Source organism: Styela clava, chromosome 8 (genome assembly GCF_964204865.1).
Source record: "Styela clava chromosome 8, kaStyClav1.hap1.2, whole genome shotgun sequence".
NCBI lineage: Eukaryota > Metazoa > Chordata > Ascidiacea > Stolidobranchia > Styelidae > Styela > Styela clava.
Window position 1 is genome coordinate 10,526,430 of NC_135257.1, and position 22,755 is coordinate 10,549,184.

Here is a 22,755-nt window from a genome sequence, read left to right on the forward strand (position 1 = left end):
TATTTTTTTATCATAACTCAATCCTGTAATCAGCATAGCAGGTGATAAAATATTTGATAAAAACCATATGAAGATTTAGAAATCCAAAAAATCACACTTACAGATCACAAATAAATATAACCATTGTTTGAGATAAAACTATTTTACACAGTAAAAGTACTCAATATCAGAAATATTCTTGTGGATGAACTGGAGATATTTTGAGAAAAAATTCCATGATTACTTGAAATATATATTCTTTGCTGGTCTTTGTTCTGTTTCAGCTAAAACATCAATATTGTTTGAGTGAGTTTTTTGAGATCACCTCAGTTTTCGTGCATTATATTTGATAAATACAATGCTGTGTCAGATAGGGTATGCAATCTGACTTTATGATTTGATTATTACAATTGTATATTTGTTTGAAATCATAAAAATTACTTGCAATGTGCAGAAGTCGTTATATTTTTTTGCTGCGATTAAAATGAATTACTTCTTTCAGTGAGTTCGAGCATCGTTATTCCAAAGAATGTGATTGATGCAGAAACATTGAAGGCTCGTTTGATTTCAAGAGCTCCACTTCAGGTTAGTTTTTCGGCAAATGTAATCTATATATTTGTATTAATTCTAATTTACAATATACTTTTATTTTAATAATAATTAATATAAATTAATGGTAACATGTCACCCATTAAGGTATATTCATTTCTATTAAAATGATTGCTCATTTATAAAATTCCAAGACTTTTATGTTCATAATTAAATATGACTGCTGACTGTTTTGACTAAAATACTTCTTTGCAATGAAAAAAGATATTAATATCTGCTTTTTCAGAATCCGAATAAGCCATCTATAACTATGGGATTTCGTCGGGTAACAAGAGCTCAGATGGCAACAAGAGACCGACAAAAAGGAATTCACTTAGAACCACTGGTATGCTTATTTTTATATATATTCATAGTTAAATTATTCTTTCTTCATTTTCCATCAAAGTATTTTCCATTATTTTTGCATTAAAAAATTATTACTAAAATCAAAAAATGACATTCAAATTTTTAATAATGAGTTGATACATAATCTTGCTTTCAGATATTGACTAGACACAAACAATCCAAGTGTACAATCATTTTAGCCAGAAATCTTACAATTAATTTCAGGTGCTCCCGAAGTATGCGCACCAAGATGTCGCATAACCTGAACCCTAACCTGGTACACATACTATGTTCAGGTTGTGCGCCATCTTGGTGCGCATACTTCAGGAGGTCCTAATTTCATATCTCATATTTGAGTTTCGTAACCGTGGCATAAAACACCTTGACTACATCATTAATAAAATTTCTGTCGAGTAAAAAGATTATAGATTTTATATATAATGTTGACTGAAGTTTTCCACTGGGTAAATGTATTTAAATTACTGAATTGCAGTATATTAATTTTATTCTCTTTAATTCAGCCCACTCTGGCAACTTTCCAAGCTCATAATCAGCCTTCCTACATTCAAGAACAAAATAGATTAGCTTTGCTCAGACAAGGATGGAAGCCACCCACACCCCAAACTACAAGTAGTTTAGGTGCCTTGCAACGTGGCAGTTCTCCATCAAGAAAACGATCAGCTGCAGGAAGTGCAATGGTCATTGAATCCACACCGAGTGATATTCCTGGGGCTTCTTTTTCCGACAAACCTGTAAGTTTAGGTTAGGGAGTTCTATCAAGTTTATTCCTAGTAATGGATATACATTTGGTAAGAAGTAAATGATATACCTCATCCAATATTTGAAATGTCCATGCAGCCATTTTTTACAGGGCAATGAATAATAATTCATCATACATACCGTAGGTATATATAAAAACCATTACAACTGGATAGCACCTATTCTTATCTACTGCGTCTGTGTATAATTTTATACTGTTTTGAGCAGCTGTGTCTAAAGTATTTACTTATCGTTATAGTTGTCATTCTGCTGTAAACATTTTTGGTCTGGGTATTATTTTTCTAGTCTTCTAACATATATTTTGTTCATTAATGGACATGAATTATACGAATATATGGATGGGGTTGCTAAATCAATGTTCATTTTCATGGGCTGATTGCTGTTGTTGGAAATTTTTTTTATTCATCCACAACTCATGGGCCAATCAACTTCGATATTTCAGCACTTAAAAGCAACTCTCGTAGTATGTGAACCAAGATGGCGGACCAGGTTAGGGTTAGGCCATAATTTCAAGTGCAAATACTACGGGAATCACTTTGCTAGTCGTAATAGAACTAAAATAAGGAAAATTGGAATAAAATTATGACCTAACCCTGACCTGGTACACATACTATGTTTGGGCGTCCGCCGTCTTGGTTCACATATTACGGGAGTGGCCTTGAAAGTTCTCAAAGTCGCTAGAAGTCTATTGCATTTTTTTTTTAAATTCTATGCATTTATTTTTTCAAAATTCTTTTGAGCCGTATGGCCTGGATAGGGACTCAATATTTCACTCAAAAATGTTTTTTTATATCACCTCATTGCTTCATTCTTGATTTTCTTTGTCATGCCTACTCTCTGACTTTTTCAGAAACTCGGGTGCTTAGTTAAGTAAGGCCTTACAACACCAATACTGTTGCGTGACCTTTGTGTCTATATATTTGATCATTGCTCTCTTGTTTTATTAGGTGTTAGCACCTATTCCACCTAAACAACCCAAAAGCAGACCAGTGTCAAGAACTTATCCATCAAGACAGATATCAACTGACGGAAGAAGAAGATTTAGATCATTAGAAGATGTTGTTGCAGCAAATATCACTGATACACTTGAGATTATTGAAATTGTCAGAGAAAAGTATGTTCAATGATTTTTATTCAATTCAGAAGTAGATCTGCAGAAAATTGGGTACTCCCGTAGTATGTGTACCAGATTAGAGTTAGGCCATAATTTTATTCAGATTTTCCTTATTTAGTTCTATTACGACTTGGGGACTGACTGTCTGTGTTAACCAAGTGAATATACCCCCTGCCCATAGACTTCAGTCCCTTTACACAACTTGATGTAAAGTAGGCGAACAAAATTAGTAACCTCCATATTGGTGCACATACCTTTGGAACGCCAAAAATTGTCATGCGCCAAGAAAGAGTTATGGGAGTTGAATAATTCAAAAAATATGAAAATATTCATCCCAGTATTATTCAGTAGCAAAGCTAGAAGAGGAAATATAAACAAATAGGAATTCAAACTGGGAGGAAATAAAATATTTTTTTTTTAGAGATACACTTGTTTTAATACGATTACACAGAATATTAGTTATTTTTTCCATTGTGATATAATTCATAAATTATATATGAATATAAATTTGATATTTAATAAGTTGTCTCCCTTCCACGTTTCAGTAAAAATCTAGGATTTCTATATATGACTCCTCGTGCCGACCGCTCATCTAATGAATATTCACCGTACAATCTACAAATTGTAACTCATGATAATATCAAACCTGATGACTACATGACAATCAGTGCCAAGGGGGTCACAAGAGTTCACGATGGAGATAGTGAATTCACTGAACTAGACAGATGGGAACAAGAATACAGGTGAGTGCCGATATGGCAAACTGATTCTTATGAACACTGATTTATATTTTTTCTCGATTTACGTCTAATACAGTTTTTTATCTGTCAATTTAACTACACTGCAAAGGCAAATTGGTTAGTAGTTAGCAGGGGTGAAGCCAGGATATTTTTAACAGGGGGTTACGATAAAATTTATACAGTGCACCAAAAATTTAATTCACGAAGATCAATTCGCAACGTAAGACGTTTAAAGAACCAAAAATTGTGTGGGGTTAATAGCAAAAGTCTGTTAGGATAGGATAGGATTTACATTTTTATCCCGGGGGAGAGGAAAGCCGATAAGACGGCTTATCCATATGGCGAACCACGGCCTCTCGTCCGGTTACCATTCCAAGTCGGGTATGGGATTAGTTATATTGTTTGTTTTCGGAGGCATGGACTTGGTGGTGGAGGAAGCCGTAACCGACAAGCGGTAACGTGAACCACCCAACGACGACTAACTGTTAAATAAGTTCCCCGTTTCGTGTAGCGAGAATGATTCTGTTTGAGAAATTTTGATTCTCCTCTTTGTGATAAGATTGCTCAAATGCTGGTCAGTTATGATTTATTCTACAAATCTTGTTCATACTTTGTAAGAAATTGAGTTTGCTAGCCAATTTCACACCTACTTCGATTAAGTCCTGTTTGTGTTCTTGTCCTCAACTCCTGAATTTGTTGTAGCTTTCTTTTTAATGTTTTTCTGTATTTTCTTAGATTCTACTGCAAATTAGTCAAAATACCAGCATTTAAATTATTTCGAAAATGGAGATCTTTCACTGTGTGGAGAAATAATGTTAACCATCATAAAACAGAAATAAGAAGAAAAGCTCTGCAGGAAAATCTGTTTTTCTTGAACAGTGTATGTATCTCATTGTACATCAATATATCAGACACAGAACATAATTATATTAGATCAATGCTGTTTAGTTTTAAAGGCCTTTGAAAACAATACTTATGCACATATTAAGTGATTCAAATGTCTTACATCATTTGAAATAGTAGTTACCGTAGTTACTTATTTATAGCACAGTTTGGTTACTATATATTTTAATTCCTATTACAGATACACTTTTCCAGCTAAGCATTTTTTTACTTAAGTTGTACATTGGTAATGATAATGTCTACAACCAATCAGTCAGATTTCATTTTTTAGATTCATATGCAGAATTTGGTAAAGAATTCTGTCACCATTATTTTCTAGTAGAAGTATGGACCTCATCCATATCACATTTATTATTGTTTCAAATGTATTAGAATTTGTATAAGTCAATTATGGTAACATCAAGTAGATGGCAATCAATTCTGAGAAATATTTCTCACATCTCATTATGCTTGCTTATATTTTTCTTTTATACAGTCTCTCCGCCCAGCTTTACTCAACGTTCGAGAAATGTGTTACAGAATTGGTGACATGGGACTCTGTCGTATTGAAAAGGGATACACTTATAAGTATGTTGAAGTATCTTTATAATGCTGTGCTCATTCTCATTAACATATAGCTTGGGAACCATAAACAAAAAAAATAAAACTTAATTATACTCCCTTGGGTCTGTTTGAAACGTGTTATATGAGGTTAATAGTTCAACTTTGAACAATTGGGCCAAGATGAGTTTTCTAGTATGAGTATTTTAGGATGATGATCAAGTATAAAAAAAAACATACTATTATACTGATATATATATAAAAATTTAGCATAAAATTCATTGGAGGTATGATTCAATCCAAATTCAGAAGTCTTATGAGTTCAACTTTCATTTGTTTGTTTTTCAGACTACATCAATTTCGTGAAGCTCAATTCACTCAATTGGCTGAAGTACAAGGCAGACTTGCTGAATTTCGTGATCTCGTCAAGGAAGTTGTCAGGAGTGCTTGCAGGTAATAATCATATTTTTGTGAATGATTTGTAATCGTCTTCAACTGAGATATATTATAATAAGAGATTGAATCACAAGTCAGGGATAATTGACATTGGACCCATGGCCGATGTGCTATAATCGGTGACTCTTGGTTGGACAATATTTTGACTCACGACTCCAAATGAAAAGAAAATTCAATTGTCTGCTGAGAATGCTTGGTCGACTTTATGTTTTTTGATGGAAACTCTGACCACCATTAAAAGACTGAAATTGTGACTTGGACTTCAAAGAATTTGAAATTTCTATACTATAAGAAGTTAGAAATACAGTTCTAACTCTAGCATCAATAAAAACAATCCAAACTTCGACTCAACAGCTATTTTCAATCCTTCAATGCTTCATCCTATTATTCATTGTATCTCTATTTCAGAACTGCTCTTCTTGAAGCTGGATTCACTCCTGATGATTATTTTTATGATTTTGATACACCTGGACAGATGCAGTATGGTGAAGATGGGCAACCTATACCTGGTACTGCAGGATCATCAATGTTGATGCAGGTAATAATGAACAGTCAATATATTGTTTTCTTGATGTAGAAATTCAGTTTTAGGTTCTGGAATGTTTGCATGTTTACATGAGTTTATTTGCCGTAACCATAAAACATGACGAAATATCATTACAAAATAATAATACTATAATGTTAATCAAGTTGCTTAACAAGATTCAGGAAATTTGGACTGAGGGTTGGGGCTGGTGTGTATGTACTCAGTGAGGATTGTGATGTAATCTCATCTCATTGTATTGTAATCTCATTGGATTTCATAAATTGTTTAATATTTTTTGTCCTCTTATCTGTATTACACATAATATTTATAGTTTTGATTATTTGTTTTATTGTCAACAACAGACTCAAATGGAAGATATATATGGTGATGCTCCAGACAAAATGACTTACACAGAACAAGCAAATAAAAGATCACATTGTCGACGTTTGACAAGCTTTATCAGGTTAGATTAATATTCATTTATATTAACAAGTTGTCTTTTGAAAATTTATTCTATTTTACATGTAAGAACAAATCGCTAAAAATTTAATTTGTTATGGAAATGTTTGCAATAGATTATATCTTTATGTTTTTCTTGTCATTCCTGAACATTTTTTTCAATTTATGTTCTCTTTGAAACATTATTTATATTGTTTTTAGACTTGCTGATTATTTGATTGTCAACACAATGCATGTGCTTGCAGTCAACAGTGTATCAACATTACTTAACTACCTGACTGAACAATTGAAACAAACACCAACTAACGATACAATATTGAATTGGGATAAAGCTGTAAGTGAAGTATTACATTATCATCTGCCTTGAATAATTTAGAATGAGGATAGTGGCACGAAGAGTTAATGAAAAAATCTTTTAGGGTTTATTACTCGAAAGAAATTCATCATTCATCACTTTTTTTCTTTTGATTTTCGCCTCTTCTGTGTGTATATATCTCGGCGCTCCAGAAGTATGTGTACCAATATGAAGGTAACTAATTTTGTTAGCCTATTTTACATCAAGTTGTGTAAAGGGACTAAAACCCATGGGCAGAGGGTATATTCACTTGGCTAACACAGACAGTCCCCGAACTCGTAATAAAACTAAAATATTGAAAAAAAAATAAATAAAAATGTTGCCCTAAGCTGGTACACATACTATGGGAGTACCTATAGCTCATATATATTATAGGAATAGCCCAAAGCTTGAAGGCAGATTAATGAGGATCTCATCACGTTTGTTCATTTATTATCATGATACTTCCAAACTCAAAGCTCAATTAGATAATATCATGTGTTTCACCTGTGTTAATGTATTATCACAGTGCTCTCAAGCTTAAACCTCGATTTGAGAGTATCTTATTGTTTTTTTCCACTTATATTCTATTTTGCAAGTTGAAATTATCCATGTAGTACTTTATGTCTGATATTTTAAACCTCATTTGAAGTCTGACAACATTCCTGAATTTCTGCATTATGTATTTCTTGTATATTGCATTTTTTTGTACCATAGCAGAGTTCAGAGTAACTTATCTATAATATCTAATCAGAAACCAGAGCAAATAATTTATGCTTATTCCTGGGTTTAAGATATTGAACCATTACCATGGGTGTGTGAATTGAGTAGGCCATGCAAAATCATAGAAGACCATTTTTAGTATTTCTACAATTTCATAGTTTTTAATGACTGTTTGTAGAGAACATATTTGGAGATCCAAATATGAGAAAATATAGTTATTAATTAAAAATTGCAATGGTAATAGTCATCATGAAATGGTCAAATGTAATTATCAGAGTATTTTAAAATGTGAGGCTTGAATAAACAAGATATTTACTTGCCCAGATTCTCATTTTCATAGAATTCAAAGCTTAAATTCATATCTCGTTACTCAAAGCAGACCTCGCTAAACTATTGCGATTTTCTGAACAATGATATTACAATGCCTTACGTATCGCTTTGTATTGTGTGCTTTCATACAATAAAATATGTGAACGAGCAGAAGTATTTTGAGCCGAAGAAACAAAAGGAAAGAGATTGAATGTTGCAGATTTTTGCAACCTGATACAGACATTTACTTTTCAATTATTGGAAAATCATGATGATACACATTTGGTTCCTACAATTATGCTATAATATTGGAAGTCTAGTTGTCTGCCTGAACAATATACTGTTTCTAAAATACTTAAAATTTTAAGAATTGCAATAATTTTGCAATCAAGTTTTCTATAAATGCAAGCGTAAATCATGTTTTAACAATTTTACTTCAATATTTTAGGATGCAACAGATGAGCAGCCAACGAAAGAAGACGATACAAAAACAACAACTGCAATCAGCACTGCTACAGGTAATATTATAACTAAAATAAAAAGTTGTGACCGCATTATTTCTCGTAAAAATACTGGCTCCAAATATAAATTGTTGTCGAAGCTGTTTACTTTCTTATTTATATAATAATAATAACAGATTTTCATTGATCATTGACTCGATGGTGATAATGAAAACGTATCGAACTTCCGTGTTTCATCGAAAATAAGACCTAGCCTGAATTATAAAAAATGGTTTCAATATAAACCCTTCTCTTAAAATAAGATTTAGTTGATAGCGCCAAATTTTTTTGACCTCGTCGATAGCAAGAAATCTCTCCTACACTTTTTAAATGATTAATATTCTATGTTCAGCAGTTATTTCAAATTGAAACATGTTATTTATAAGTAAATGGATATCTGTTTTCATATTGTATATTTGAAAATCTCGTAATTCTCTACTTTGTAATTTTGTTTTTGATAAATGAAATAAAAAGACATCCGCTCAAAATAAGCCCTAGTGTTCTTTTCCGAAAAAAAAAATGAAATAAAACCCAGTCCTATTTTCGGGGTAACATATAATACATTATTTCTCATTTTAGGACCCAAAAGTATTATTTTTTTCTTACTTATATGTGTATGTGATTGCTAGTCCAATACTTCATATACAAATTATGAATTACCTCATTTATAATCCATATGCTACTAAACCCTGAGTCAAATTGATCATGGTTTATATGTCTACCTACACTTTTGTATTGTTTCTTAAATATTACAGGAATTGATGAAGATGCACCGACAATACTTCCACCCTTGTTTGTTACTGAATTTAATCTTGATATAACAAGTTTGTCATTTACTCCCAATATGGAAGACTTCCATGATGGACTTGGAAAAGTTATCGACAAGTGAGTGGGTCGTCTGAATACCAAAGTATCTGAATAATATTGTCTTTTTCATTGATCATTTCGTTTTGTGGCATTGATAAAGAGGCCAAATGTTCAATTTCAGTTTAAAATTGTTTCAGATCATTTTACAAGAAAAGTTTAGAAAGACTGACATTACTTTTCACGTTCCTAATCTTATTAGTGCATTGTAGGAAGGTGATAGACATTTTAAAAATGTATTTTTCATAGGACATCATAAAATTCAGTGATTTTTTGCAATTAAAGTGCAGCTGTTTCAAGAATTATGCTGAGCATATATATTGAAATGCACTGAAATGTTTCTACTATATTTTTTGTTAAAGATTTAGTTTCCAGTTAAATTGAATATATCTTATTTTGGACCGGTGCATGCTCCATGTATAAAATATCATATAACACATCCTGACTATTAATATTTTCATTTTCTGCTATTTGGTTTATGATACAATCTTTGTTTGTTTATTTTAAATAGATTTCAGGACACAGTATTATCTGTGTCCAACCTTGTTGTCGACATCTATTTTGATGCATTCACTCGTCCTATGATCAACAATAAATTTGAAGAAAAAGCTTGTGGTGAGGGACCATCTCTCGGTGCAATGTTTGAAGATGACAGACACTTGCAAGGACTCATATCTCAGATTAAGGTAGTTTGAAACAACAATTATTTTGAATGTTTTTTTCTACTTCTATTTCCAGATAGTAATCTCAGCTCCCATCCTATGCTCGGCCACAACCCTCACCCTGAGTGTAATGAATTGGACAATCAATGCCAAACCAGAAATTCCTCCCAAATTAGTAGCTTACTATATGTAAGTCTGGATGCTTGTACAGAGCCCTATTCAGAGTGCATATGTGAAAACACCTTATGATGAAGTTTTATTGATTTTTAACATATTTTAGATTGTTCAGCACTAGTGAAAAACTTACTGTATATCCTCGCATATAAGCCAGGTTCAGAATTCAAAAAAAATAAAAAAAATTGCCAAGCTAAGGGGGCAGCTAATATGCCCATAACTCAGATCGCACAAAGAATTTGGCTTATTTGTGCATAACTCTGTTCGCACTCAATTGAAATTCGAAATGACATTATGCTAACTTAATTCCAACACCTTCTCACAATGAGATTGTACGATTTATAGGGTCTGCTTATATCCAAGATCAGCTTATGTGTGTAAGGATATACACTTCTGTCTGAAGTATATGGAATTGTAGATGTGGTTTGTGATGTAGATGAATAAGCTATAACCAAGCAAAGGGTATTATACTATATATACCTCTTGTTTTCTACATTGTTCAGGATGCAGTGAACCAGGCATTTAGATCATCCAAACTGTATGCAGACACACTGTCTCATATTCAAGCATTCTTCAAAGAAAACGAAAGTCTCGATCTTACAGAATTACAAGAAAGTGAACATGATGTTACGTAAGTATTCAACAAACATAGATATTTCTTTTCTACATTGAATATGAACAATGATTATGACAATGAGCCGTCTATTTAAAATTTATCTTCTTTCGTGGCCAAGCAGTATTGGGAGGTCATTGACTCGACTAACCATTTGTCAAAGACTAGACTTGAGTCATATTAATCATGGTTTCCCAAACTGGGGCCCGCCGACCCCGGGGGACCTTGATGACTGCACAGGGGGTCTGCAACAATATGAAAAGAGTCTGATCGATCTTTAATCATTCATTTTAAATAAAAAGCCATTGCATCTCTTTGGTTGAGCGTTTCAGACAAATATCCATTGCTGTCAGAAAAGGCAATTGAAGAAATGTTAATGCTGTTTGCAACAACTTAGATTTGTGAGGCAGCATTTTCAGCTCTTACCAATTTAATGCCAAAAAATACGGATCGAGACTTACCGTAAAGTCAGATCTACGAGTTTGCTTGTCACGAATTGCTCCAAGAATCGATAAATTGTGCAGTGAAAAGCAACCTCATCCATCACATCAATGTATTCTGTGTTGTTGCGGTGTAAATGAAACACCCTTCATTGTTGGTTAGGCACAGAAATTGATACGATATAGGATGGGGCTTCGTCACAACTAAGATTCACAAATAGAGGCTGTGGCCCAAAACCCTGCTCTAAACGGAATGACTCAGACTCATGCTCAACTAACCAGTGGGGCCGAACTCTGTGATTGACTGATTTGGACTCTACTCGAGACTACTGTGGATTGGGTTTAGAGACTTGAATAATATTTTTTTTAATTTGTTATTTCATTTGTAAAATTTTTACATAGGGTTCGTTATGAACAATGATCTATTTTGTATTTGATTATTATCTGGGTTTAATGAAACCTTTTATACCAAATTGATTGCAAATTAATCAAATATATTCCTATGAAACTGATGAGAAGTTCAATAATAATTTTAATTCATGCTATTACACCTTTTTGTAGGTTCTTTGCTGATTCTTTGGATAAATATCACAGTCAACATAAACAAGCTCTGTTAATTAAAACAAAGAGAGAACTAGGAATGCTTCTTGTTGATGCCACTAAATTGAAAGAGCGCTTGATTCCGAATCCTTTGCGATGTTTGGAGGTAAGTTTTTACTTCGCATATTATGTCTTTTCTATCTCTCTTACTTGCTGCTTTTTCGAGTATCAAACATATGATTTGTATTTTGGTCAGAATTATGTCCAAATTATTATGATATAGGATAGGATTTACATATTTATCTTGAGGGAGAGGAAAGGCCATAATACGGCTTAATCATATGGCAAACCATGGCGTCTGGTCAGGTTACCAGTCTATGTCGGGGATGGGATTAGCTTGCCAGTCATTTGTTTCAGATGCATGGACCTGTTATTGTGACTATATCTGAAGTCAGATTCTCCTTCAGCCAATGAGGAAAATTTATAATGTTTTGGAAGGAGTTTTACTCTAACTTTAACAGAGACCTCAGTGTCTCAGTTTAGTTCATTCTTAAATCATAATTACCATATCGTAATTGTGATAAAGATTCTGACACATAAAACTTGTGTAGTTTTCAAACATCCTTACATATCATTTTGTATGGTGTGCTTTCATGCAGTAAGATATCTGAAAGAGCAAAGTATTTCCATTCAAACAAATATGATATAGGCAACAGCCATGTAATTTATCGCCATTTTTCAAACTATTAAACATTACTGTTGTTGTCTTATTTTATTTTTATTTTTTCAGGCTATCAATGACTTGCTACCCAAACTTGCTAAACAAAACATGGACAAGATTATATCTGAAGCACAAGATGCTCAATTTAAACTTGAACTAGCTCCATCCACGACTTATGAATTTGTTGAAAGTCTCACGTTTCTTGATGAGATTCAGGATCGTATCGAACCACTCGATCTCGAGTCGAGTGTGGTTGTTATGATGTATGATCTCATTGATAAATACAATGTACCTACTCCACCTGAGGACTTTGCTGTTTACAAGGTATTTTGTTTGAAGTTACTTAAGTATTGATCAATGTGCTTTGTGAAATGGGACCCTAATTCTTTTTCAAAAATATGGATTCCAGTGATTTTGAATAATGAAGTGCTTGATTGACTCCTATGTTTACTTATATCTCTAATTAAATATGTAGTTATGTAAGGAGTCTATTTGGCTTGAAGAAGTAATATAGAATCGATGATAAAATAAATAAATAGAATCTTCTAAAAATTTATGTACTGAATTGTTAACATTTTATTATGTTTTAAACTAACATTTTGTTTCAATTAGACTTTGCGACCCACAATCCATAATGTCCGAAATGTGATTGATAAAGCTGTATCAGAGAGAGATGCCAATATTGATAAATTCTGTAACCATATGGATAAAGACATTGCAGAACTTGCAAAAGAAGTCAAGGCTGTGAAACAAGACAGTCAGGTAAAGTTTGTAGACAACTTTCGATGCTTTCTTTTTTATTTTAAAATTTCTATGAGCTTATCTATGAGAGCCTTCTTGTCTCATTCAATTTCTATGACAAATTCAGGATCCAAAAATTCTGGACAAGAACACAAGTAAAGATGAAGTGAAAGGAATGATACTTAAAATGATGACAACAATGGATGACTTGCAAAAGAGGGCGTTTCAATGCAAAACTTACCAGAAGAAATTCAAGGTAAATCTTTGATGCTATCATCAGAAAATAGTTTTGCTTGTAATGCTTTCTAATTGTTTTTAGACAAAATATTTTGCAATATTTGCTAAACAAATAAGTAAATATATCAATATGTATGTGAACTATAGATGTACCGATATCACTTTTGTCGCCGATACCGATGAGATACCAACATAAAAAAACGCTTATATTTCAAAAAGCCGATATACCGATACTATGTAATTATTACCCTAAGCATGCAGGGCAGAGGGGTTAACAGACAATTTAGAATACATTCAATATTTTATACTTGAAAACATTATTTCCCAATGTTCTGGGAACAGTGAATTATTTGTTTTGGTTCTCTGGTGTGAATGAACCATTTAATAAGGCAATGAGAAAAAATTTAATCTTAATATTGAAGTTACCGTAAGTAGGTAGATAGAGATGGTTGATTTCATATTTTTATTCTTGATAGGTTGAAGTTGCCAAATTTGATGAACTGGAAGAAGTACATGCAGAGCTCAAATTGAAAGAACTTTTATGGAAATCTCTCGATGAATGGGATGATTTATATGAAAAGTGGTTGGATGAAGATTTTGATCAAATAGATCCAGAAGATCTCAATCAATATGTAAGAATAGGGTTATGACCTATTGCTCATTAGGATTGTGATCTATTGACCTGGGTTCAAATCCCACACCCACTTCCTACTTATTTTGTAGTAATTGGATAGGATAATCTCAAGTAGAATGCTTCAAAGGGTACTCCTGTAGCGTGTGTACCAGGTTAGGGTTAGGCCATAATTTCATTCTGATTATCCTTATTTTAGTTCTATTACGAGTTCGAGGACTGTCTGCGCTAGCCAAGTAAATATATCCCCTGCCCATATGCTACCGTCCCTTCACACAACCTGATGTAAAGTAGACGAAAAAAATTAGTAACCTCCATATTGGTACACATACTTCTGGAGCGCCGCTTCTAAGCTTTCTAAAAACATAGCTATTCATGCTATAGTGAAGGCTGTTCATGAACCTCGTTTTTAGAGCAAGTTGTGACACATTTCACATAAAAAATTATGTATATAGGATAGTAGAAGCAGTAGCAGTGAATACTTATTACTATTGAAAATTTCAAGGGGAACCAAATTTTTTACCCCTATAACGGTTATTCTTACCATGTATGGGCTTCAGATGCACCACACAATAAACTTATAGTATATCAAGGGTTTATATTTGGCATAGACATTTCAAAAGCTTTAAACATGTTTCAGGTTGCAAAATATGGAAAATATTCTCATCAATTGGAGAAAGGACTTCCACCTAACAGTGTTGTTCCTATCTTGAAAGAAAAAGTCGATGGCATGAGAGATAAGGTATATCAAGTTATACGAAAAAAATAATATTCATCACTAATATTTTCAATATGTTAGTTGAATCTTCAATATGTCTGTCTGCTTTGTCACATACAGTAACTTCTTGTTACTTATCGATTTTAATCGGTAAGTATGTTGATAGGTATTTGTCTGTCTGTCTGTCTGTTAGATGCACGCCATATCTGACGAAAGCGAAATTGAATCTGCTCCAGATTCCAGATGCATGTGCATTCATCATATCTCGGACCAGACGGCTATTGATTATTGGCGAATTATGTCGAATATTTAGCGAGTTATTAATTAATTAGTGATGAGACACAAGGTGTCACTATGGAGTAAGAGCGCTGTTTTGGGGGATCCCCTAACTTTCGATCGATAAGTCTTCGGTCTCTGACCGATATTCTCGTCTATTACATAATTGAGAACCAAAATGTGTGTTCTGCCTACCAACATTGATATTTAGAAGACTGATGGAACAGATGGAAAAGCAACAAATGGAATGTAATATAACATGAATCCTATATGGAACAATGATGGATTTTTGATAAATTAATAATTCAATTCACCTTCATTAACTGTCATTAACTGTATTTCAATCGATTTTCAGATGCCTGTGATTACCAATCTTCGTAATCCATTTCTCAAACAAAGACATTATGAGAAGATTGAAAGTGTAGTTCAACACAAGTTCCCCACAGGTTTATTCATTTTTTATTCATATTTTGATTTGTTTTTCTTATAATAAAATTGAGATGTTATAAAATATTGAATACTTTATTTTTTGATTAAACATGTTTCAAAAGGTATCCAACTGTTTAAATATTGTGTGTCGGGTCGTCTATGTAAAAAATTTTGTTATTGAATTTCTTCACTAACCAAATCATATTCTGAATTGTGGAACATTCTAGCAATTGTCACAATTGCTCCACTGTTCACCAGCTAACAGTATAGAGGCAATATCAACATTTATGTCTCATGGGATGAATTCAAAATTGATATTGGTATACTCATACTATCATGGTACTTTAGATTGCTGTACTATTTGATATATGGATAAAAATAAATACAGTTTTTTGTTGATGTGAAAGTGTCAATAGAAATTCATATTTATAAATATTGCCCAACACCAGTATTATTAACATGGTGGGAATTGGTGACATTTGTATCTGCACTTGGGTTGCCAGAATGCCCCAGCATTTTAAAATATTAACCATTTTAATTTACCATTTTAGTTCGACAGTTAGTATTTAGGTTCAAAGTACATATCTGTATTTTGTAACTTCATTAAAACAAAATCCATGTAATCTATTTTACTTAGGTCAAAGTGAAGAAGAAGAAAAACTTTGTCTTCGTTTACTTAATGAATGGGAAGTTTTTGAATACTCTGATCAAATTGAAGAAGTTTCTGGCCAGGCTTCTGGTGAAGCTTCATTAGAAACAATGCTGAAAAAGGTAGGAATTATGTTAGTTTGAAGAATATAATATACTCTACTGCAGGCAACCGAGGTTTGGTAACTGAGATTAATTGAACGAAAGCTAGGTAATTTTAAACTTAAAATATATACCGTAAACATTTGAAAATGTACAATGTATTTCATAGTTGCAAAAAAGTAAGGGAAACGTGGGAGATTTTCTTGTATGATCAGACCACCGCAGTATGACAGTATCTGTTTACATTTGTGTGCAGATTGAAATTGAACAAAATAAATTTGTTTTATGTATGATATCAATGAATTCAACTTATTATGCTTTTTGAAATCATATCAACAAGAAAACAATTTTGGACCTCCTGAAGTATGCGCACCAAGATGGCACACAACCTGAACTCAAGTTGTGTACCAGGTTAGGGTTCAGGTTATGCGACATCTTGGTGCGCATACTTCAGGAGTACCACAATTTTAATACATGAAAGAATGGTTACCCATGCATGTGCAAAGTACATATACTTTTTTAATGCTAAACACTATGTCTATATCTAGATATTATATGATAGTATCAGAATAGCGAACTTCTTGTGGTATGAATATATTATTTTGTATTCTAGGTTGAAGACTCCTGGAAAGCAACAGAATTTGTTGTTCTACCTCACAGAGATTCAAAAGATGTTTTTATTCTTGGTGGGACAGATGATGTACAGGTAGGTGATACATTGTCTGTAATATATGCTTTCAAACCAAGTCTGTGAGGTGGAGAAAATTTACAATCGAGTCAGACTACGACTCCATGTTGAAAAATATTTGGTCTTTGAAAATGAAAATGAAACTTTGGCACAGACTGCTGAAAATGCTTACCAAACTTGATACTTTTTAGGTTTCTGTAAGAAGTTTCGATTTCGTTATCACCATTGAAAATCTTTAATTTCAACCGACTCCTGATTTTGTTGAAATCAGAGTTTCGACTCCAAGAAGTTTAAAAATAGCACTCTGACCCCTATACCAGTGAAAGCATGTACGACTCCGACCCCACAGTCCTGTTTCAAATATTATTAGTATATTATGCAACAATATCCAATTTCACCTCTGATGATTCATTACTTAGGTTCAACTTGATGACAGTAGAGTATCAATATCAACAATATCAACATCAAGATATGTTGGTCCCATACAAGGTAGAGTTGAAGATTGGCAAAAACAATTGAACCTGATGAACGATACTTTGGTAAGTATGATTTGTTTATTGTACATATATGCACTCTCTGAACACTTTTTATCAGTATATAGATATATTATATACCTAAGCCTCAGGTCCTAAGGATTTGTGATTTGATGAATGTTTTGAACATATTGTCAATCACTGCTGAGTACATGACTTTAATTTTGTGTATACGAATATGCGCAAAAGACTCACTTGACTATTAACCAACCATATAAGGGGACTCATTTCTGGCTTATTGACTGAAACGCTCCACTCTGCATATTCTCATACAAATCTGAAGTGGTTGATGTTTGCTATATGCTTAAGTAGTATATCAAATTGCTTTTCTCTCAAATGAATGTCATATTTTTGAAACATCAAACTTGAAGATTCCAAACAAAATGACAGACAAACATTAAATTAGCAAATCAAGTAGCTGCAATGATTTTTTATTGTATTTAAACATTAGGATGAATGGCTGAATTGTCAACGAAACTGGCTCTACTTGGAATCCATCTTCAGTGCTCCTGATATTCAGAGACAACTTCCTGCTGAAGCAAAGATGTTCATGACAGTGGATAAATCATGGAAAGAAATAATGAGAAAAGTTAACAGATTACCAAATGCTTTGAGGTCGGTAATTTATGCTAATCCGAATGTACTTTTGGAAATAATAAAACCAAGCAAAAGGTTTACATTCTGAGATGTGATAGTCTCATATTTCTGGTATAATCCAGTTTTACAACTATGGTAACAAATTTTATAAAATATTTGAAATATTCAATCATATGTTCAAGACAAATTGAAGATTTGGATATAGTCAAATTTTGATGAATTTTAATATTTTATCAACCTTGGAATACTTCAATGTATCATGCTTCAGAAACTGCCAATTTGAAACACAAAAAACTGGCATATTGTCGATGGGAATAAGTCTCTAAATTTATATCAAAGTCAGAAAAAAAACTGATGTGATGACTGAATGTCAATTTTATCAAATGTATACTGAGTATTTCTGTTTTTATTGTCGAATATACTTGAATTTAATGGAATATTATTTTTCGCTACAGAGCATCAACTCAGCCTGGTCTACTTGAACAATTTCAAAACAACAATGCACTTCTCGATCAAATTCAGAAATGTCTTGAGGCTTATCTTGAATCAAAGCGTGTCATCTTCCCTAGATTTTACTTCTTATCCAACGATGAATTATTGGAGATTTTAGCCCAGACTAGGAATCCTCAGGTAACATTTATAAAATCTGTGTTTTGAGGTGATACTGTGTGATGTAACAAAATTCATCACAAACTATAAGCAGAAAGTTGTAGAGTTTTCCATTCATATGAATCTAAACGCATATGCTCAAAATTTGCAGCATTTTTCATGCTTCATATGAAAAACAGTCCTGCTGTTTGAGTTTACTAAAAATTTTTAGAATGGCGTAATGAAAAAATAAAATTGATGAGAGAAGGTCATATGATTAACCCGTTTGTGCAATTGATCTACCCTGGTGCAAATGTGAAATCCTATAATCTTTTGTAAGCACAATCTTACCTGATCTCGATGTCCAAATGAATATATAAACTGGTTGATGAGCGAAGTGTACATGGCTTAAATATTGAGTTTTTCCAAGAATGTTGCGTGAAAATAACTGCAGATTTTTCAATCAATGAGATTTACAGTAGATAAGGTTGTCTCATTTCATATACGAAGTCATTTCTACATCTTGGGCTTTGTTACTTACCGGTATGCGGTTTCTTTTAGGCTGTTCAACCACATCTCCGCAAATGTTTTGATGCGATTGCACTTCTTGAATTCGGAACTGTCTCTGTACTCTCTTCAGATGGTAGAGCAACACCTAGTGGAGAGAAGCCAGAGGTTCAAATAACCAATGATATTCTTGCAATGATTTCACCTGAAAAGGAAAATGTCAGTCTCGGAAAAGGCTTAAAAGGTAAGTCAACTCACCGTAAATCCTATCCTATGTAAATGTATACTTATATAGAAGACATTTCTTTCATAGCAGCAGATGTTTTTGTTGATTCATGTAATATTTTACTTGTTAAATTCTACAGCTCGTGGTAATGTTGAAGATTGGTTGGGTAAAGTAGAGGAAGCTATGGTCACCAATCTACGTAAACTTACTAAGCTATCAATGTCTGATTATATGCAGAAGGAAAGAGAAGTGTGGTGTGTTCAACATGCTTCTCAGGTAATTATGTGTGAATAAAACTGTTGATTTACTTTACTTTTCGTAATTTCAATCTCTTGATATTATTTTTAGAACTTACCACAAACTTAAATATATGCAAAACATTAATATTTTGAATAAATATGTTTTAGGCCATTTTTGGATTTGTGTCTTATTTTGGTTTGTCTCAAAAAATTCAATATTGACCTATTTTGAACTAAAGTAAGAGGAACATCCTCACCTTATTGATCATTATTGACTATTTTTATTTGATTCCGATATTGTGAATTTTCGACTTACAAATAACACATATCCCTTCAAAATTTAATAATCCTTCGTTTGATCCATATTGGATATATACAGTATTGCATGTTTGAAAACAATTTTTCACAATAGTAAATTACTCAGTTTGATTAAAATTTGTAGTTAGTACAGGTATGGCTAAAACTGCAACTTTACAAAACCCTTATACTATTTGTAGGTTATCTTGACTGTGTCACAAACAATGTGGTGTAGAGAAGTAGACGAAGTATTAGAGAATGAAGATGTTGATACCGCACTTCGTGCATTTGAATCAACTTGCTTCAGAAGACTAAACAACCTTGCAGCACTCGTACGAACCAATATTTCCAAACTACATCGAAATATTCTGGGAGCTCTCATTACAATTGATGTCCATGCTCGTGATATCATCACTGAAATGGTAAGTTAATCAAATTGTAATGTATTCTTTGACTTCTGTTCTATTCTAATTCAGGAAAAAGAATTGTAATAAAATTCTTCCAATCCGATATAAGATAGATAAATATTTCTGATAAGTAATGGCCCGTACATTTAAAGAACTATATTCTGAAATTATTTCAATTTCGAATCAATACTATTCACATTATCATTAGAACCATTTGATTGATCAACAATTTTCAATGGAAAGCAATGTCTCTTACTCAATGAACGCATAAACCGTTCTGCACAAACTATTGACAACATAGGATTAAACATATTGACAAATGATATTATTAAATACTGACATGAACGCCAATGGATGGTTTATTTCTGTAGCAATGACCAATTAGCAATAAGTTAACAAGAATGTAGGAATTAAAATTTGTGTAATGCGTCAAATGAGCATCAAAAATTGTACAAGAGTCGGGGAAACATTTGAAATGAAAAGAAATGCATTGTTGCATTATTGCATTCAGATGATAGTGCTTTTATTTACGATCCAACTGATATTCAATTCTGTATAACTCATTGTAGCATAGATGAAAAGTGTACGAACAAAAAAAATGTTTCCACATTTCAGAGACAATTACTCTATGAATATTTGATCTGAATCTTTTTTATCAGGTGAGATTGAAAGTAGAGAATTCACAGAGTTTTGAATGGCTTCGTCAACTTCGTTATTATTGGGATACAGATATAGATGATTGTGTTGTAAAATGTGCAAATTCAAGATATGTTTATGGTTATGAATATCTTGGTGCTTGTCCTCGTCTCGTCATTACACCATTGACTGACAGATGTTACTTGTGTCTTATGGGAGCCTTACAGGTCAGTTGAAGATGAATTTGCTTTTACATGTTTATGCTAATCAAGTAGATAGCTTTACGATTGTACACCAATCCACCTTAAGGCAAAATATAGATACTCTGTGAGGTAGTTAAGAAGATAATATGAGGCTGATAATTTGATAGTGATTTTGTTGATAAATTGGCATTCATAAGAACTATTCAAAGACATATCTTTGTGTTTGCTAGGCTGACTTGTATGCAACTTTGTTCAATTATATGATGATTGTCATTACTGATAATAATGTAACGAACGTTTCGATAACTTTCAATTTTTCACTGCCAGTTTTTAATGTATTTTACATGTGAAAATTATCGTGGAATATAACTGAGTCTGGTAATTTCTTCATACAATGTTTATCCCTGAACAAGGCACTGTACAATCATCTATTAGCATGTTAGGAGCTACTATTTTTGGGACAATGGAATGGGGTTTAAACCAGATATCTTTAAAAACTTTGATGCAAACATAGTTAGGCCCATCACCCTTACCACTAGGCAATTAATCAATTAACACTTTTTCGGGATTACAAAATACCATGCATCTAAGTTGGTTATACTAACTAGTATTTCAGTACCTTCATTAAAATGTTTAATTTACTAAAAACGCTAAATTATGTACTTTTGTAGCTGGATCTTGGTGGAGCTCCTGCAGGTCCAGCAGGAACAGGAAAAACTGAAACAACTAAAGATTTAGCTAAAGCACTTGCTAAACAATGTGTTGTGTTCAACTGTTCAGAGGGTCTGGATTTCAAAATTATGGGAAGATTTTTCAGGTATAATTATAAGCAAATTACAAATGCATATTACCACCCTGTCACCCCGCCATTACCACCCACCCTTATTCAAAATCGAGCTGTAAATCATTTTGTTTTTGTTACATGTATAGGTAGGTCACTTTGTCATCTTTCCTCTTCCCCAGAAATGTAACAGGATTCTACTGGAAATACACATATATTCCATGCTTGCTTTGAGTTCAAATTTTAGTTAAACATAGAAAGTTTTTTTTTTTTAATTTTGGTATTTAGGTAGAATTTATCTACAATTCCAAATCTTTCCGTTTTTCTAAGTCCGATTCTTCCGAAAATATTGTCATAATGCAATAATTACTAACCTGTTTTTGTTTCTATACCAGTGGTCTTGCGCAATCCGGGGCTTGGTGTTGTTTTGATGAGTTCAACAGAATTGACATTGAAGTATTGTCTGTCATTGCGCAACAACTTTTGACTATCAGAAATGCCAAAACAGCAAAACTTCAAAGATTCATGTTTGAAGGACGTGAGATTAAGCTTGATCCAACATGCGCTGCATTCATTACAATGAACCCTGGATATGCTGGACGTACTGAGTTACCTGATAACTTGAAGGTAACGATGTTTTCTGTACATTTGGTGCAAACAAGAAAATTTCACACAATACAATAGATCAATGCACTATGACAGACTGGATTTTACAATCATTTCGTAAACATGGATTTAGATATCATGTTAAATACCAGATATTGATTACAACCATGGTTACAAAAGTTTATGTACCGTACTTCAATGGTTTGTTTTTGACACCCTTTATATGCCATCCACATGGGACTCCGATCTAACATTGTATACATTGTATAGAAAAGGTATTTTCAGTATGATTGCTGATCGCTCCAACAGTCATTGCCTTTTTCACCAATCACAGGCTCACAGCCTTACATTGTGA

General features: G+C 32.9%; 1 protein-coding gene across 1 annotated transcript in view; it reads left to right on the forward strand.

Moving 5' to 3' along the window:
* Positions 1 to 484: 484 nt before the first annotated feature.
* LOC120346119 (dynein axonemal heavy chain 6-like) overlaps positions 485 to 22,755 on the forward strand; it is a 56,158-nt gene continuing 33,887 nt past the window's right edge. The window contains exons 1-33 of the mRNA XM_039415777.2: positions 485 to 564; positions 815 to 913; positions 1,434 to 1,664; positions 2,640 to 2,806; positions 3,352 to 3,549; positions 4,282 to 4,426; positions 4,925 to 5,016; positions 5,338 to 5,442; positions 5,854 to 5,983; positions 6,334 to 6,434; positions 6,632 to 6,764; positions 8,245 to 8,314; positions 9,052 to 9,181; positions 9,672 to 9,846; positions 10,500 to 10,627; positions 11,611 to 11,755; positions 12,380 to 12,634; positions 12,923 to 13,072; positions 13,179 to 13,307; positions 13,765 to 13,920; positions 14,560 to 14,661; positions 15,269 to 15,359; positions 15,980 to 16,113; positions 16,706 to 16,798; positions 17,200 to 17,319; positions 17,765 to 17,928; positions 18,366 to 18,540; positions 19,060 to 19,249; positions 19,371 to 19,507; positions 19,968 to 20,189; positions 20,834 to 21,037; positions 21,685 to 21,830; positions 22,190 to 22,421. Of these exons, the coding sequence (XP_039271711.2) occupies positions 839 to 913; positions 1,434 to 1,664; positions 2,640 to 2,806; positions 3,352 to 3,549; positions 4,282 to 4,426; positions 4,925 to 5,016; positions 5,338 to 5,442; positions 5,854 to 5,983; positions 6,334 to 6,434; positions 6,632 to 6,764; positions 8,245 to 8,314; positions 9,052 to 9,181; positions 9,672 to 9,846; positions 10,500 to 10,627; positions 11,611 to 11,755; positions 12,380 to 12,634; positions 12,923 to 13,072; positions 13,179 to 13,307; positions 13,765 to 13,920; positions 14,560 to 14,661; positions 15,269 to 15,359; positions 15,980 to 16,113; positions 16,706 to 16,798; positions 17,200 to 17,319; positions 17,765 to 17,928; positions 18,366 to 18,540; positions 19,060 to 19,249; positions 19,371 to 19,507; positions 19,968 to 20,189; positions 20,834 to 21,037; positions 21,685 to 21,830; positions 22,190 to 22,421 (4,725 nt within the window). The 5' untranslated portion in view covers positions 485 to 564; positions 815 to 838. The remainder of the gene's footprint in view (positions 565 to 814; positions 914 to 1,433; positions 1,665 to 2,639; positions 2,807 to 3,351; positions 3,550 to 4,281; positions 4,427 to 4,924; positions 5,017 to 5,337; positions 5,443 to 5,853; positions 5,984 to 6,333; positions 6,435 to 6,631; positions 6,765 to 8,244; positions 8,315 to 9,051; positions 9,182 to 9,671; positions 9,847 to 10,499; positions 10,628 to 11,610; positions 11,756 to 12,379; positions 12,635 to 12,922; positions 13,073 to 13,178; positions 13,308 to 13,764; positions 13,921 to 14,559; positions 14,662 to 15,268; positions 15,360 to 15,979; positions 16,114 to 16,705; positions 16,799 to 17,199; positions 17,320 to 17,764; positions 17,929 to 18,365; positions 18,541 to 19,059; positions 19,250 to 19,370; positions 19,508 to 19,967; positions 20,190 to 20,833; positions 21,038 to 21,684; positions 21,831 to 22,189; positions 22,422 to 22,755) is intronic.